At 56.0% G+C, this 17,544-nt stretch overlaps 1 protein-coding gene across 3 annotated transcripts in view; it reads left to right on the forward strand.

Annotated features, from left to right (window-relative positions):
• The window catches only part of IGFN1 (immunoglobulin like and fibronectin type III domain containing 1), a 32,942-nt gene extending 16,947 nt beyond the window's left edge, over positions 1 to 15,995 (forward strand). Inside the window, exons 13-25 of one of the 3 annotated variants that reach the window (XM_032319035.1) lie at positions 2,680 to 2,829; positions 3,334 to 3,458; positions 4,637 to 4,778; positions 4,979 to 5,281; positions 5,813 to 6,112; positions 6,635 to 6,808; positions 7,852 to 7,980; positions 9,777 to 10,079; positions 11,047 to 11,135; positions 12,367 to 12,562; positions 13,300 to 13,599; positions 14,325 to 14,657; positions 15,484 to 15,995. In XM_032319035.1, the coding sequence (XP_032174926.1) occupies positions 2,680 to 2,829; positions 3,334 to 3,458; positions 4,637 to 4,778; positions 4,979 to 5,281; positions 5,813 to 6,112; positions 6,635 to 6,808; positions 7,852 to 7,980; positions 9,777 to 10,079; positions 11,047 to 11,135; positions 12,367 to 12,562; positions 13,300 to 13,599; positions 14,325 to 14,657; positions 15,484 to 15,497 (2,558 nt within the window). In that variant the 3' untranslated portion in view covers positions 15,498 to 15,995. Of the gene's footprint in view, positions 1 to 1,218; positions 2,830 to 3,333; positions 3,459 to 4,636; positions 4,779 to 4,978; positions 5,282 to 5,812; positions 6,113 to 6,634; positions 6,809 to 7,851; positions 7,981 to 9,776; positions 10,080 to 11,046; positions 11,136 to 12,366; positions 12,563 to 13,299; positions 13,600 to 14,324; positions 14,658 to 15,483 lie in introns of those variants that run through there. The other 2 variants (XM_032319033.1, XM_032319034.1) reach the window with 2 other exon arrangements.
• The last annotated feature ends 1,549 nt before the right edge of the window (positions 15,996 to 17,544 follow it).

Here is a 17,544-nt window from a genome sequence, read left to right on the forward strand (position 1 = left end):
GCTTAGGAGGTCCTGGAAAAATGGGGGCAGGGGCTGGGGAAGGTTATAGGGATGGCTTAGGAGGCCCTGGGAGAATTGGGCCAGGGGGTGAGGCAGGTTATAAGGCTGGTTTGGGGGGTTCTGGGAGAATGGGGATGGGGGGTGAGGCAGGGTATGGGGATGGCTTAGGAGGTCCTGGAAAAATGGGGGCAGGGGCTGGGGAAGGTTATAGGGATGGCTTAGGAGGCCCTGGGAGAATTGGGCCAGGGGGTGAGGTGGGTTATAAGGCTGGTTTGGGGGGTTCTGGGAGAATGGGGATGGGGGGTGAGGCGGGGTATGGGGATGGCTTAGGAGGCCCTGGAAAAATGGGGGCAGGGGCTGAGGAAGGTTATAGGGATGGCTTAGGAGGTCCTGGAAAAATGGGGGCAGGGGCTGGGGAAGGTTATGGGGATGGCTTAGGAGGTCCTGGGAGAATTGGGTCAGGGGGTGAAGCAGGTTATAAGGCTGGTTTGGGGGGTTCTGGGAGAATGGGGATGGGGGGTGAGGCAGGGTATGGGGATGGCTTAGGAGGTCCTGGAAAAATAGGGTCAGGGGCTGGGGAAGGTTATAGGGATGGCTTAGGAGGCCCTGGGAGAATTGGGTCAGGGGGTGAGGTGGGTTATAAGGCTGGTTTGGGAGGTTCTGGGAGAATGGGGATGGGGGGTGAGGCAGGTTCTAAGGATGGTTTGGGGGGTTCTGGGAGAATGGGGTCAAAGAGTGAGAAAGATTATGTGGATGGCTTAGGGGATTCTAGTAGAATGGGGATAGGGGGTGAGGCAGGCTATGGGGATGGCCCTGGAGGTCGTGGAAAAATGGGGTCAGGGGGTGAGGCAGGTTATAAGGCTGGTTTGGGGGATTCTGGGAGAATGGGGATGGGGGGTGAGGCAGGTTATGGGGATGGCTTGGGGGATTCTGGGGGAATTGGGTCAAAGGGTGAGATAGGTTATAAGGATGGTTTGGGGGGTTCCAAGAGAATAGGGGAAGGGGGTGAAGCAAGTTATGGTGATGGCTTGAGAGACTCTGGGAGAATTGGGTCAAAGGATGACGCAGGTTATAGGGTTGGTTTGGGGGGTTCTGGGAGAATGGAGATGGGGGGTAAAGCTGGTTATGGGGATGGCTTGGGGGAATCTGGGAGAATGGGGATGGGGGGTGGGACAGCTTATAAGAATGACTTAATGGGTTCTGGGAGAATGAGGGCAGGGGGTAAGGAACATTATAAGGATGGCTTGGGGGTTTCTGGAAGAATTGGATCAGGGGATGAGGTAGGTTATGGGGATGGTCTGGGGCATTCTGGGAGAATGGGAACAGAGGATGAGGCAGGTCATGGGGATGGCTTAGGGGATTCTGGGAGAACTGGGCCAAAGGGTGAGAAAGGTTATGGGGACGGCTTGGAAGGTTCTGGTAGAATTGGATCAAGGGGTGAGGGACGTTTTAAGGATGGTTTGGGGGGTTCTGGCAGAATGGGGATGGGGGATGAGGCAGGTTATGCGGATGGCTTGGGAGGTTCTGAGAAAATGGGGCCAGGAGGTACAGGTTATAGGGATGGCTTGGGAGGTCCTAGAAGAGTTGGGTCAGGGGGTGAGGCAGGTTATAAGGCTGGTTTGTGGGGTTCTGGGAGAATGGGGATGGGGGGTGAGGCAGGTTATGGAGATGGCTTGGTAGAGTCTGGGAGAATTGGATCAGGGGGTGATGCAGGTTATAAGGATGGTTTGGGGGCTTCTGAGAGAATGGGGGTAGGGGGTAAAGCAGGTTATGGGGCTGGCTTGGGGGAATCTGAGAGAATTGGGCCAAGGGGTGACAAAGGTTATAAAGATGGTTTGGGGGTTTCTGGGAGACTTGGGTCAGGGGGAGAGGCAGGTTATAAGGATGGTTTGGGGAGTTCTGGGAGACTCAGGTCAGGACATGAAGCAGGCCCTAGGGATGGTTTGGGGGGTGCTAGGGGACTGGGGTCAGGAAGTGAGGCAGATTATAGGGGAGGCTCAGGAAGATCTGGAGAAATGGGGTCAGAAGGTGAGGTGGGCCACAGAGATGCTTCAGGGAAGTTCAGAGTAACAGGCACACAGGCTGGAGTAGGATATGAAGGTGGACCCAGGAGCCAAGAAACCATAGAGCATGCTCCAGGCCAAGAAGGGGCTGGTCGGTGTCAAGACCCACAGTTCCTGGATAGCAAAGTTTCAGGTCTTGGAAGGGGCAGGTCTACTGGCTCAGGGGACTCAGGCATCCTGGATAAGGGGAATTTCACTGATAGGGAGAGGAGTCTCACCCAAAAACCTGGGGATTTAGGGCGTCGGGGAGCTTGGAATCGTCTAGATGGTCCCTTGGCCGGAAAAGACTCTATGGACAGATCAGAGGGTATCCAGGGCCTGGGCTTTCAGCTAGACAAAGGGCAAAGAGGAGAAAGAGGATCCCTGGGGTATCAGGGGTCCCTGGGGGCTGAGAATGACAGAGCCCAAGGTCCAGGGGCCCTAAAGGAGTATGAGAGATGGGGAGCAGAAGAGTCTGGAGGGTCAGACAGAAGGCCTGGCCAGTTCAGCAGGTCTCAAAGACGGTTGGGGGTGGAGGCTGGAACAGCAAAGGGAAGGGGAGCAGACAAGGCCAGAGCCTCGGGGCAGCCCCTGGGAGGAGAGGACCGAGAGAGCCGAAGGGTGACTCTGCACGAAGACCAGAGTTGGGAGCCCCTGAGTCATCTTGGCAGCAGGAGAGGTGGCCCGGAGGGCAGGTCAGACATCTATGGTCAGGGGAGGGATGCCACCCAGAGTCCCAGATCCAGACACAAGCCTGGCACTGGCGGTTTCTCCAAGGAGGCCCAAGGTAGGTATTTCTCACGGGAATGGCTCCGGTGGGGTAGAGCCAAGGGGGACAGGGATGACTGCGTCAGTCTCACTTCTGCCTCCAGCCCCAGGAGATCGTCCCTGCCAGTGACCCCCCATTTTCAGGGATCTCTTTCCATCCAGGAAAACCCCTTCCTCCTTCTGCAGGTGGACCCCAGACCGCATGGGGCCGAGAGGTCTCTGGGTCTCTGTCTTAACAGTCTATGTCCAAAGACCTGGAGCTGTTGGAATACACCCTGTGGGTTACTCAGACTTTCTGTCTGCATACTCAAGGGGGGCCTTCATCCCCCTCACACCCCAGGTCCCCCACACCACCCTAAGTCTTGTGGAGAAAAATGGAAGCTTTGGTTTGGCTGGCACGGGCTCAGCCCAGTTGGCAGGACACGGTGGCCTCCCAGAGCTCAGTGTAGGCAACGGTCTGGGAGGCTGGGCCTTGGCAGAAATCCCTGGGTGACCAGCCCCTGACTCCCTCTTGTCTCTCCAGGCCCCAGGGGCTACTTCTCCCAGGGCCTGGCTGACACGGAAGTGCAGCAGGGAGAGGCTGCTGTGCTCTCCTGTACCCTCACCCGCGACCTGGGCCCCGGTGCCTGGTTTAAAGATGGAGTCAAGGTACTGCCCCCCATGCTTTACTGACAGTTTATGGGGGGGGCGGTGAAGCAGTAAAGAGTAGAGGGTAGATACTTTGCAAGAAAGATTTTTTATTCTTTTTTAAAGATTTTATTTGAGAGAGTGAGAGCGTATAAGCCGGGGAGGCAGAGAGGGACAGAGGGAGAAGCAGACTCCCCACTGACGCTGAGCAGGGAGCGCAGTGTTGGGCTCTATCCCAGGACCCCAGGATCGTGACCTGAGCCAAAGGCAGATGCCTAACCGACTGAGCCACCCAGGCGCCCCAAGATTTTTCGTTCTTCATATTACTAGAGCACCTACCCTGTGATTTGTCTAAATAGCCAGCATGTTGATGTTTTTAAAATAAAACCGGATTTTTAGGTAGATGTGTACCCTCTTCACTTCCCCCTGGACACACCCCTTCCTCTCCCAGATGCCTCCTCCTCATCTATTTTTTTTTTTTAAATCAGTATTTCTTTTCTTTTTTTTTTTTTTTTTAAGATTTTATTTATTTATTTGACAGAGAGAAATCACAAGTAGATGGAGAGGCAGGCAGAGAGAGAGAGAGGGAAGCAGGCTCCCTGCCGAGCAGAGAGCCCGATGCGGGACTCGATCCCAGGACCCTGAGATCATGACCCGAGCCGAAGGCAGCGGCTTAACCCACTGAGCCACCCAGGCGCCCCCCTCCTCCTCATCTAAAATGTCTGTTGTGTCCCAACACTTGTTGAATTCCACTCTCCTTCAAGGCGTGGTACAAACGCCACCTCAACCCAGCCAGACGGGACCTCTCCTCTCTCGGAACAGCCCTTCTGTCCTATAGCCCTTCTGTCCTCTGCCACAGCTGTCCTCTCAGGAGGACTGACGACATCAGGGTGGTCTAGAGCATGGGCCTTGGCGCCCGCTAGACCATGCTTCAGATCCCAGCTCCACCTCTTACCTCTGGTTTCACCTATAAGATGGGGCCAATAATAATACTGACATAAGGTCGTTGCAACATTAAATGAGGTGCTGAGCTTGGAGGGCACTAGCGTGCACTTGGGGCATGCAATGGTTTCCCGGACGCCGCTATTACTACAGTTCCTACATTGCATTAATAAGGGGCCCCGCTTCCCCCAATCCCCCTGCCTGGGGGAGCTGGGCAGGATGGAGATGACGGTCTCCTCCACGCCCCTTGTTTGCAGCTCAGCGCCCAGGATGGAGTCGTCTTTGAGCAAGATGGTCTCGTGCACAAGCTCCTCATTGCCCACGTGCAGGGGACCCAGGCTGGGAGGTACACCTTTGTAGCCGGCAACCAGCGGAGCGAGGCCACCCTGAGTGTCCACGGTGAGGCTCAGCCCCACCCCCCGCCCCTGCTCCACAGGCTCTCTGCTCCAGGGGGTCGGCATCCCCTCCACGGAGATCACAGGGGAGGGGGCTGGTCTTTACTCTCAGCCTACACTTCTTCCCCCGGGGCCTCTTTCCCCACACCCCTGGTGCACAGCACCCAGCCTGTCTTTGACTCCCTGGCCCTGTTATATCTCTAGATCGCCCCGTCATCGCTGCTGATGTGACAGAGAAACTGAGAGAGCCACTGGTGGTCAAGGCTGGGAAGCCGGTGACGGTGAAGATCCCCTTCCAGAGCCGCCTCCCAGTTCAGGCTTCCTGGAAGAAGGACGGGACCGAAGTGGCGGACAGCGGCCGCCGCCAGGGAGCGCAGGTGGCCCTGGGGGAAGGCTTCACCCGGCTGTGCCTCCCCAGCGCCAGCAGGAAGGACGGTGGCCGGTACCGCGTGACACTGAAGAGCGAGGGCGGCTCTGTGCAGGCTGAGCTCACCCTGCAAGTTATAGGTGCCAGCCCCAGCCTTCTCCCCAGCCGAGGCCCGAGTGCTCCCAGGGTTCTGGGGCCTCCCTGCTGGCAGGAGCAGGCCCAGTGTGTGCCCCCCAGCCCCAACCCTCATTTGCATGTTCTCTAAGATACAAACCTACTACACCTTGTCCTCTCTCCCCTCCTCAGACTGGTTAGGAAGAAGACAGGGCTGGTGGCTCTTCTCTGGGAGCTAAGGCACTGGGCCCGGGGCGGGGTGGGGGACCACTGGGGTGGGATGGTGGCCCTCAGCCTTGAGCAGTGCCAGCACGTTAGGACTGCCTGTGGCCAGAGAGCCAAGCAGGTGCCTGTACTGGCCACAGGGATGCATTCCGGGTCACCTCTGTGTGTGTGTGTGGGGAGTGGGGGAGATACCTCCAGGTAAAGCCCGAGGCTCTCTGGTCATTCTACCCTGTAGCCGGCCTATCCGCTGATGAGGGGGGAGGTCTCGTACTTCTCCCTTTCAGCTCCTTTGACTCCCCCTTCTCTTCGTGCCCCTCTCGGTGGGACCCCAGACAAGCCCCAGGCCCCACAAGGTCCCCTGGAGGTAGAGGATCGCCGGGTGGCTGGTGTCTGCCTCCACTGGCGGCCCCCAAAGGACGACGGGGGCCGGGCCGTGGAGCACTACGTGGTGGAGAGGCGGCAAGCCGGCCGGACCGCTTGGCTGAAGGTGGGCGAGCCCCCTGCCGGCAGCACCACCTTCACCGATGCCCACGTGGAGCAGGGCAGGAAATACACCTTCCGGGTGCGAGCTGTGACCTCTGAGGGGGCGGGGGAAGCCTTGGAGTCCACGGAGGTGTTGGTGGCTCCTGAGGGTAAGAGGATGGACCGGGCCTTAGCGTTTCCCAGAGGGGGGGCAGGGCTGCCCCGGACACTGAGGGACGCAACGGTGGGGGGGCGTTTTGGGGCCCTCGTAGAGAGCACTGTGGAGACTCCTCGTGTAGGTTTACTTGGGATTTGGCAGGAGACCAGGAAACAAGGGTCATGGGGTCTTCTCCCAGCCAGGGCTCTCCGGGAGTTGGGGTGGACACGCAGAGGGCACTTTCTCAGGAACCTGGGCAGGGCAGACACCGTCCTCCATCAGATGCCCTCCCTCTGAAGCATCTGTCAGGAGACCTGAGACTGAGGGGCCTCCGGGCTGCCTCTAAGGCTCCTAGGCCACAGCCAGAACAGTGTCCTAGGGTAGGCTGGCTCAGCACCCCTGACACCGCCTGGGAAAGAACAGTGTGGCTGTCCCAGGTGTCCCACTCGCTGTCCCCCAGGACCTTGCTGTGAACTGGCACCTTTCCTTGGCCTCTGGGGCTGACCTGCCCCTTCTCTTCCCACCGCCCCCCCAGCTCTCCCCGGGCCCCCTTCAAGCCCAGCCATCCAGTCGGCCTCCAGCCAGGGCATCACGCTGACGTGGACGGCACCTCGGGGCCCTGGCAGTGCCCACATCCTGGGCTACTTGATTGAGAAACGCAAGAAGGGGAGCAGCGCCTGGACACCAGTGAATGCCCAGCCTGTGCCTGGTGAGTGGGCCTGAAGGGACACTCTGCTTTATCCTGGCCTCCACAGTTTCGCTGCATGACCTCCTGGCTCCAGGGCCCTGTGCCACCAGCTTGCCAGTCCCTTTAGTACAGCAGGTCTCACTTGGGGAGATTTCACCCCTCGGGAACATTTGGCAATTGTCTGGCAATTTGGGGTTGTCATAACTGAAGTGCGGGAAGCTGGGGGGGTAGCACTAGTGTGAAGAGGTCAGAGATGCTACTGGACACCCTGCGGTTCACAGGGCCATGCCCCTGTCCCATTCCCATGTCCCCAAACACAGAATTATCTGGCTACAAATGCCAATAGGGCCAAGGTTAGGAAACCCTGGTTTCACAGAAGTCTCAGGACAGAAGCCAGAGCTGGAGCTATTAGCCCTGACTGTCTCCTTCTGGCCTTGACCTGGGGCAGTGTGCTCTTATCTCTGGATCTTACCTTTCTCATCCGTAAGAGGAGGAGATGTGTTCCCTGTCCTACTCACTTCCCTACAGTTTCCAGGAAAGTGCTTTCTGAGATCAGAAAGAATTCAGAAACATCCAAGCCAACATTTGCAGTAGAAAGAACAGATCCCAAGCCCCGAGCATGTTGTCAAGAGACCAGGTTTCTAGCCAGGGCTGTGCCACTTAGGACCTCAGGATCCTCATCTCTGGAAAGAGGGTGGTGAACTAAGGGCACTCTTCCAACTTCACTCTCCTAGTCCTTCTGTCTTATTTATAAATCTATATAGCTTTGTAACAACGTTTAGAAGTCAGTAAGGCAGAGAGAACCAGAGAGATTAAGGCACTTGTCCAAGACTACCCAGCAAGTTAGTGGCAGAACCAGACAGGGACTGAAGCCTCTCACACCCTGAGCATTGCTCTTCTTACCTTGGAGACCCCCGAGTCACCCCTAGCCAGCTGGCTGGAGAGGAGGAATGTGTCGGGAACCTAGGCTTGGTCTTATCCAGAGCTTGGAAGCACCAGGCCATCTGTGTGCCTATGGCCTGGTCCTGTCACAGGCAGACGAACGTGGGGTGGGCTTTTCACAGAGAGGAGGTGGACCGTGGCAGACGTGCGACAGGGCTGTCAGTATGAGTTTCGGGTCACAGCTGTGTCTCCCTCTGGCCCCGGAGAGCCTGGGCCTCCATCGGATGCCGTCTTTGCTCGGGACCCCATGAGTAAGTAGAACACCAGCCCAGGTTGGGTGGGGGTGGTGACGAGCAGGGGATAGCTCTGGAGCCCGTGGGACAAGACAGGGGCTATAAGAAGGTCAGGGTTGGTCCTGAAGGCCATGGTCAGAAAGGCTGGAAGACAAAGGTCAAAGAGCCTGTGGAGTAAGGTGTATTTTAGGGGCCCTGGAGGATTGAGATCAGGCAGTGGGGATTAGAAGATCCCTTCCCAAGATCACTTAACTAACTCTTCAGCCTCTGGGCAGGTCAGGCCCACCTGCTCTCATCCTATAACCATCCACCCACCCCAGTGAGGGCTTGTCATCACCATGGGGCAGGTGGGAAGTCACCATGGAACCTCATTCCTAACTATCCAGCAGATCTTTGTTCATTGCCTTTATTGCAATGGCTGACATTGTGCCAGGAACTAGGTAAAAAATGATGGCCTATGCTTCCGGTCTAGAACTGCATTTCCCTCTCTGTGATTTCAGACATCCAGCACAGACAGATGTCAATAGACATGCTGAGAACAATGTAAACAGCCAAAAAAATCTGTGATCAAAGATGTTTCTAACATGTAGCCTGTGATATTTCCAAGACCTACAGGAAAGGGACCTGTCCTACTTGGAGCCACATTTTCCAAATTTGAGTAGAGAATACCTTCTTCACAAAACCCCCTTCAAAAACCTCATTCCAAGGCCTAGGGCTTAGGAAATGCTGCTCTGTAGCCTTCATGAGCCCTATGAGCCTGCTAGTGACAAGCCATCAAGGCAGTGGCACATTTCTGGCACTTGCCGGACTGGCCACATGGTCACCTTGAAAGCACCTACAGGGCCTGGTGCACAGTACAGGTCTGGGCTGTTAGAATGAATCCAGAAAAAAAAATAGAACGTTGTACAAGTTTAACGGATCGAATGGTGTCTAAGTTTTAGTCCTAAAAAGGGCAGTGTGTGGAATGCAGAGGGGAAAGCGGATCCATGCATTTGACTCCTGGCAAGGTGACCAACCCTATTCTAGTTTATCTGCCTCTCTCTCTCCGACAACTGATAGGGAGTGGGGACAGCAAGCCGCCAGAGCAGTGACTACAGCACCCGATCACGACCGTTCTGAGGCCGTCGCTGCTGAGTATGATCACCGACCGGCAGCCTGACCCGGGGGCTTGTTAGGAATGCAGAGTCTCAGGCCTCACCCAGGCCTTCTGTATTAGGATCTGTAGTCTTAACCAAATCCCCCAGTGGCTTATAAACAAATTAAACTTAAGAGAAGCACTAGCCTAGCCCAGATTTAGAAACACCTGGGCAGCTCTTAAAACTCCGGCTGTCTGGGCTACACCCCAGCCACGTCTCTGGGGATGGGACCTGGGCGCCAGGGTCTTCAAGGCTTCCCACAAGAGTCCACTGTGCAGCCAGCTTGGGTAGACGGCTCTGCAATGGACAAAGCCCTTTACATACATCATACCTTTGTTCCAAAACCCCCGTGGCTGGGTAGGACCTGTGTTATTTTCCTTCCCACTTAACAGGTGAAAAATAAGAAGGGACTGAGTGCCCACAAGGCGGTCTTGACGAACTTAGAGCTCAGAATCAAAAGATACAGAATTCTAGTCTTTGGGGATCATAGAGCCCAGGGAGTCATCAACTCATATGCCAGATTTCAGGAATTACAGAAAAGTGGTTAGGGGAAGTGGGCTAACAGGTGGGTGAAGAAATTCCCAGCCCCCCACAGGAAAACTAATGAACAGCCACATGGAGTGGCCTCCCTCAAGAGAGGGTGATGCAATTCCTGATCTTCCCTCGGTGCCTGGCCAGGACCACCCGGGCCCGTGCGGGACCTCCAAGTCACAGACACGTCGCACACTAGCATCACCTTGAGTTGGGCCCAGCCAGACACGCAGGATGGGGATACAGCCCAGGGCTACGTGGTGGAGCTGCGTGGCTCAGACAGTCTGCAGTGGAGCCCCTGCCACGAGGGCACCGTGCCAGTCACCACCTTCACTGCCAAAGGGCTTCGGCCCCAAGAGAGCTACTTCGTGAGGGTGACAGCTGTCAACGACGGAGGCCGTGGCCAGCCCACCTCCCTGGACACGTTAGTGCAAGTTGTGCCCGTTGCTGGTGAGTGCCATCGCCTTCAGCTTCCCAAAGGCCCTTCCTGAGCAGGACCTCTGAGCAGCAGCCAGGATCTTCTTCCCAATTCAATGATGTGCCCTTGATTGAGCACCTGTTAGGAGCCAGGCACTGGACAAGGCAGGCCCATTCAGAATGTTTTCTCATTACAGCTCATGAAAATCCTAGAGGGTTAGTGATTTTTACCCACAAGTTACAGATAAGGAAGCTGAGGTCAAAGGGCTTTGCCCTGGGTCATGCCACCGGTATGTGGCAGGGCCAGGATTTAAGCCCCTGACTGTGACTCCAGAGTCCACTCCCTCTCCAGGGTCCTTTGCTGCTGCCCGAGCATGACCCAAGAAGGTGTAAGTGCTGCTTAGTACATGCAGTTCACGTGTAGAGTAGAAGACACCCAGCTCCCCCTCATCCAAAGGCAGAGGGCCTTTTCCCTGGAATTTAATCACAGGAGGCAGCTGCCCTGGGCCATCCCAACAGGCCCTTGTCACAGTAACAGTTAGGGAGACTCGTACAATGAACAGCACACTGCACCTGGAGTCCGGAGCCCTGGAACCTTGTCCTGGCTCTGCCCCCAACTGGATGTGGTCTCAAGCCAGTGGCTTTCTGCCTCCCATCAGTGTTTATCTCATCTGCAAAACAAGAATTGGATGACTTTTTCACTGTCCTCTGTTCTGGCCCAACCTTAATCCTCTCCCTGATGGCTTTCCTTTCTCAATGCTTATTCCTTCCTGGCTTGCATCTCCCCACCAGCTCCCGCAGCGGCTTCCCCCCACCCCCACCCCTCACCCCAGGATTCTCCTCCCAGCTTCCTCTGCATTTCCATCAAAGCCCCTCCCCCACCCCACCATGGATCTCTGCCTCATTTAGTCAGACATCCCCCTCCAGTCCTACCTTACTGGAGACCTGGGGCTGGGGCCCAAATGTGGAGGGAGGTGACAAGCCATCTTGTGTGTTCCAGTCCGTCCCAAGTTCCTGATGGACTCCAGCAGACGGGACTCGCTGGTGGTCCGAGCTGGGGAGACCATTCGTGTGCCTGTCTCCTTTGAAGTGAGTATAGCTCATGGGGAGTGGGGAGAGGGGCCCAGAGTGGCCAAGGGAGCCAGAGTCGGCCCTGTGATTCTCTTTCACCTCCCCACCTTTTTGGTCCCTGACTGGTGGCCCAGTCTTGTGCTGGAAATCAAGCCAGAGTCAGGATGGAAAAGGGTCCTCCTTGAAGACAGGATCCACACCTGGCCACTGGGTGGCCATTCTGCGCTCATCTACACGTCCCTCTAGTGGTCACTTCTGTTACTGCGCCTCTAAGCTATGACGCCCCCTTTCCTCTCTCCTCCCTTAGTCTTGGGAATTCAGTGCGGCTGCAGCAGGGACAGTCCGTTTTGACTGTACAGTCCGTTTTGAGTATGAGTACTGTACAGGCACATGAACTGCGTTTGACTCGGGATGGTCCTCCACCAACATTACCTTTCCTGTAGGATAGTAGAGCTGTAGAGTGTGGGGGCTGGAATCACAGAGGGCCTGGGGTCAGATTCTAGCCTCAGTACTCACTAGCTGTTTGACTCCGGACAACTATCTTAACCTCTCTGTGTTCCAGCTCCCTCATCTGTCAAATGGGGATAACAGTAACTTCTCTCCAGGATTTTTTTGAGGATTCAAGGAATTAATATCGTGAAAGCACATAGGTAGAGCTTGACATGGCAAGAGCCCAATTGTGTTATCTAGTACTAATTGTTGTTGTTGTTACTATTATTAAAGTCATCATCATCATCATCTCTGTGGGAACTCATAGGTGGCAGCGCCTGATTCAAACCCAGATATAATTCTAAATTACATGTTCTTAACTATTAGACCGTAATATGACGTAATGTGACAAAATATTTCATACACACGCTGAGTGTTCCTCAGCCCTGTTCTCTATACTTGCCACGTATTATTAACTCCTTCAATCCTCAGAACACTCCTGTGAGGTAAGGGACTGTCTGCATCCCCGTCTGACTCTGATGCCCAGTGTGACAGGTGCCAGAGGCTCTCACGGGGACTTGGCGGTTTGCCTTACTCCCCCTTTCCTGCTTCCTCGCTACCCCACACCCCCTGCCGTCCCTCCCTGGATCCCTCTCTCAACCAGCCTCTCCCTAGGTAGGCATCTCCCACCTCTGTGCTTTTGCTCAGACATTTCTCCCCTGGGAATGCCCTTCTCCCCACTTATACCTTCGTCCCAGCTTCAGTGCCATCCATCCCATAAAATGTCCCCTCTTTACCTTTCTTTCCTCTCATTTCCCAGGCTGTCCCCATGCCTGAAGTGACCTGGCTGAAGGACGGCTTGCCCTTGCTTAAAAGTAATGTGACCTCCACCAAGGAGGGTCTCACCCAGCTTCTGATTCCTGTGGCCAGCCTCTCAGACAGTGGCGTCTACACTGTGCTGCTGAGGAGCCCGCAGGGCACAGAGGCTCTCTACCGCTTCTCCCTCAGGGTGGCAGGTGAGGCCGGCCTGGGCAGGGGCTCCCGACACCAGCTTGCTACTCACTAAGGCATGGAGCTCTCCAGCTGTCCTGGTCACATGTCTCAGCTATTCTCCCAAACCTGGGTACACAGGGGATCACACCACCAGCCCTTCCTGAGAGCAGGAGGAAAGGAAGGAAGAAGGGCAGAGGAAGAGTCTGGGGCGGGGTGTGGGAGGGGATCCATTATTCTTCTGCCCCAGGAACTTAGGGACCGTTAAGCCATAGCCGTTCCCCCATCTGGGACTCTCAGTGAGCAGAGACAGTCCCCACCATTACCTCACTTGAAAGAGCCTTGGAAGGACTGTGTGTGGTCCTTGTACGGGATAATTGTTGCCCTCCCCACGGGGACTCCTGCACAGCCCCTGCTCACCCTGGAGGAGCTTCTGGAACACAGAAACAACCAGTGGCTAACTGGGGCCTCTGCAACTCAGTCTTGTGAAAGCCCCTCCACTGTCCATGTCCTGGGTCATTTTACTTACAAGTCAGAGTGATTTCAAATGACTCTTGTTGGAGAGGCTTTCCATGCCCTAGAGATCACTGTACACCCCTAGCGGAGCTCTATGTGGCTCTAGCTGCCAACATGGCCAGACTGCATTCCCCAGGACCCCAGAAGACTTGGAGACCTGGAGAAGGGCCATGCAGAAGGCTGTGGGCATTCTGGGGTGCCCTGCTGGGTCTCCCCCAAACTCGGCTGCCTTTGCTCTCTCGTGCAGCGTGTCCGAAGGCACCTGGGCCCATCAGCCTGAAGGAGAACGTGCCCGGGACAGTGACGGCCGAGTGGGAGCCCTCTCCAGACGAGGCTGGGGGTGTCCCCCTGTACTACGAGGTGCTGACACGCTCCTCGGTGCACGGGCCCTGGCGCCAGGCGGCCGACCGTGTGCACACCAACCACTACACCCTCCTGGGCGTGCTCCCCGGCCGCGAGTACCACTTCCGGGTGGTGGCCAAGAACGAGCTGGGGGCCAGCCTGCCCTCGGACACCAGCCAGCCCTGGCGTATCCCCCGGCAGCGAGGTGAGCTCTTGGGGATGCGGGCTGCATCTGGGGCAGCCCCGGCATTGGTAGCCCAGTGCAGCTCAACGTGTCACTGGCCCCACCACCAGGTGGAGGCCAAGAGCTGTTGCCCTGCCCTCCTCCCCACCTGCCCAGCTTCCCAGCTGGCTCAACCCACCTGCACTGCTCTCCTCTGTGTCCCTGACTCAGGATGGGTCTGGAGAGATGGGTCAGGATGCCTTTGGGTGAGGTCTCAAATCAGCAGCAGTCCATACGGCAAAGAGAGGTTAATGTGTCTCTGAAAATCAAATGTATTTTACAATCAAACAGATGTGGGCCTTCAAAGTAATCGCTAGAAAAAGTAGATCATAAAATCGGATGTGTGATTCCATATTTCTAAAACACAAAAATGTCTAAAAGGTTCCACACCAAAATGTTAGCTCTGGTCATTGAAGGCAGTGACATTATGCTTGGTTTTGATTCCTTCCTGCTTTGACTTTCTTATACATTCTAGTTTGTTCACAGTGAATGGGTGTTAGCTTATAGAAAAAAAAAAATCCAAATGTATTTTAAGAAAAGGATAAAAAAGTAAGTCCAGCTATGGGGGCCAAATTGATGGTAAGATGTGGCAGAAGGACCCAGAATGTGCCTAAGTTCCACCAGGAACCAGTTACCCTGACTCGTGCCTCGGCCATCCCTTCCTTGATTACCGACCCTTCTCCCTCTCACCCTGGTTTCTGCCACAGACAGGTTCACGGTGAAGTCTCCAAGCTACCGGGAGCCTAACCTGAGCCAGAAGCCCCGGTTCCTGGTGGGGCTGCGGACCCACCTGCTGCCGCAGGGCTGCGAGTGCTGCATGAGCTGTGCTGTGCAGGGCTGGCCGCGGCCCCACGTCACCTGGTTCAAGGACGAACAGAGCCTGGCCGGAAACCCTGCCGTGTACAGCACCGACGTGCTGGGCGTGTGCTCCCTCGTCATCCCCAGCGTCTCCCCCAAGGACAGCGGCCAGTACAAGGCAGTGGCGGAGAACGCGCTGGGTCAGGCCGTCAGCACTGCCACCCTCATTGTCACAGGTGAAGGTACTGCCCTGGCAGAGGGGGGAGGGGAAGGAGAGTCGGGGAGCAGCCCCCTTCAGAGCCCTCCCTGTCCCCTGAAGGGTAGTTGGGCTGAAGGTCAGGATCCCGGGTCCTCTAATCCCTGTGGCTCTGCTGGCCATCACGCGGCCTCCTGGGGCCTCGATTTACCCACCTGCAAAATGTGGTATTAACTAGATCATTGAGGACTAACTCACCTAACTCTTGGCTTAGGGATGATGCCTCCCCAGCCTAAGCTTCCCAATATGGCCTGCAACACATTTCAAGACGAGAGATGAAGGGGCCTCTTCTGTCTTCTGTGTTTTACCTTCATAAATATGCCCAGACACAGACATTTTGTGCCCACAAAGCCTTGCTGATTGTTTTACTGGTAGTCTCTTTCAGTAAAGCAAATAACGTATGTTAATAAGAAAACAGTTTTCCTTAAGAGTACTTAGGACAGCTTATATTTTGAATAGAAAACAAAGTAACCCCTAAACATTTTAGATTATTGAGAATTGATCTTTATGCCAAAACGGCCCTTTCAGCGCTGACCCAGAACATCTTTTCCCGCATCTGTGCCACGGCCCTCGGGAAGCCACTCGCCAGGTGCCCCAGCACGTGCACGCACCTGGTCCTGAAAAGGCTGTTTTCAGAAAAGTGTTGGGGGGCTGGTTGCCAGGGGAGGAATTGGCCCACGCTCAGAGAGTGCGTGCTGTCTCTGGACTTGAGCCCTTGGGACTGACCATGACCTTCGCCACGGAACGGGGGTGGGGGGGGGCAGCTGCTCCTTCGGGACCAGCCTGACTGCCCCAGTGCTCCTGTCTTGCAGAATCCAGCTCCTAACACCACCTCACCCTGGAGTCCTGTCTGGCTCGATGGTCGTGGATGACGACAGATCCCTGAAACTTCGCTCTGGACACCCACACTGGCCCAGACAGACAGTCCTAAAGGACGGAGGACACCGGTCGTGCCTGGAGCCCCAGGGAGACAGGAGCGAGGAGCAGGAGGGCATGGAGTCCTTGGGGGAAGAAAAAGAAGAAGAGGGGCGACCTTCAGCCTCTCCACCCCAAAGCCAACTCCCTGAACGTGACCATGAACCTCCTCCACTCTCTCCATGGGGGCTTCTTTCTTCTCTACTTCTTGCGAGAGATCCGGAGTGAACCCGTCGGCCAGAACAAGGCCCAGCCCTTGTTTTCTGGAAGCGGGTTCTTGGAAGAGCTGGGCCTGCTGTGAGCACAGGAGGGAGGAATGAGGAGGTCAGAGGAGCTGCATGAGGGCCGGGGGACCCAGGGGGTGTCTGGAGGGTGCGCTTTCTGTACTTTTCATCATTAAAACATTAGGCCAACACAAGCCTATCCCTTGCAAGTTGACTTGCGGCTGGTGTGTTGGAGGAAAGGTTCCCACCACAGAGCCTTCACCCCAGGCGCCCACAGGGAGGACAGGTGGTTCTGCGCCTGCTTCTGAGGGCAGGAAACCAGAGAGGGGTTGGGGGGTCTGCATGGAGGAGAGACACACTCTTCACTCCTCACCCATGTGTCCCTCACGCCGCTGGCAAAAATCCCGTGAGCAACAGAGCGAGAGGCTTTCCTGGGTGTTAGAGTGTGGGGGACCCGGAGCCAGGGCTGCCTGAGACCGCTGTTTGTCTGTCCCTCCCTCGGGCCAGGAAGAGTCTTGGGCTGAGGAAAACCCTACTCCAGGATGTGTCCCTGTCAGAAGGTGCTGAGGGAAACCACTACACGCGTGGGGATTTGGCTCTCATTCAGGGTTCTGCGGGCGCCTGCTCAGCTCCTCCACAGTCCCTGCTGCCCAGAGTCACACACAGGATGGGACACGTCCTTTTCCAGAGAAGGACCTCTCTGTGACCTCCCACAGAAACTCTGGTCCTTCTCCTTCCTCAAGGCCCCCGAACCGCCCAGGCTCCCCGGAAACACTCCAGAGTTCCTGTAGATGAGAAGGAAGGAGGGAGCCCCAGGAAGGCTGAGCCCCACTCTGTCCCGGTGTGTCAGCTCCAAGGCCTAGCTGGTGGCCTGACACCACGTGCTCTTCACTCCCGAGGCTGGGATGCAGGCTTCTGCCTTCCCCTGTCTCCTCTCACACCTGACTGCAGACACAGGAAGAGGGAAGCACAAGCCACAAGGGGAGGTATAGGGTGGGTGTCAAAAACACGTTTCTGAGGTTTGGGAACACGTAGCCAGGGAATGGGTTACCTCTGGATGCCAGAGAGAACTGTCCACCCAAATGAGACCAATTGTGCTCCCAGAGTCAGGGGAGATGGACTAGATGACTTTGTACAGGCCACGGCTCATTCCTCCCCTCCCCAGAGAAACCTACAAGAGAGAGCTGTTTTCCTTGGGTTTTCTCTTGCCATCTTTGCTTTGTTACCGCAGCAGGCCACAGTGGGGCCAGGAGCAAAGAAAGAAGTTCTTAGAAAACGCGAGGCAGTGGCTGAACACCTCGGCCTGCATGAACCGTTCTCCTAAGCACTTTTTGTGCTGTGGGGTCCTGCAGTGCGGGAAGGACAGGGCTTCAGTGCAGACTGTGGTGTCGGGAGGAGAGGGGGTTTGCACAGAGGGGATGACCCGGTATCTGTGCCCTGCCTGGCCCTGAACAGGCACTCACAGACCAAGGATGAGCAAAGAGCCCTTTCTACATTTCTAAGGGTGGAATGGGGGCCTGACCTTCCGAGGAGATCCAAAGGCAAAAGACCGTAACCCATGATGGCGTCTCAAGATACATTCATTCATTCGACTGGCCCTGAGCAGGCGCCATGCAGGGAGATGCAAAAACAACTCAGACATGAGACCTGCCCGCAAGAGGCCCACCTTCTGGAAGGGAGATAAGACTCACAGAAGCACTAGAAGGCCCAGAGGACCTCAGAGAAGGGGAGACC

The sequence above is a fragment of the Mustela erminea genome, chromosome 17 (genome assembly GCF_009829155.1).
Source record: "Mustela erminea isolate mMusErm1 chromosome 17, mMusErm1.Pri, whole genome shotgun sequence".
NCBI classification, from domain to species: domain Eukaryota; kingdom Metazoa; phylum Chordata; class Mammalia; order Carnivora; family Mustelidae; genus Mustela; species Mustela erminea.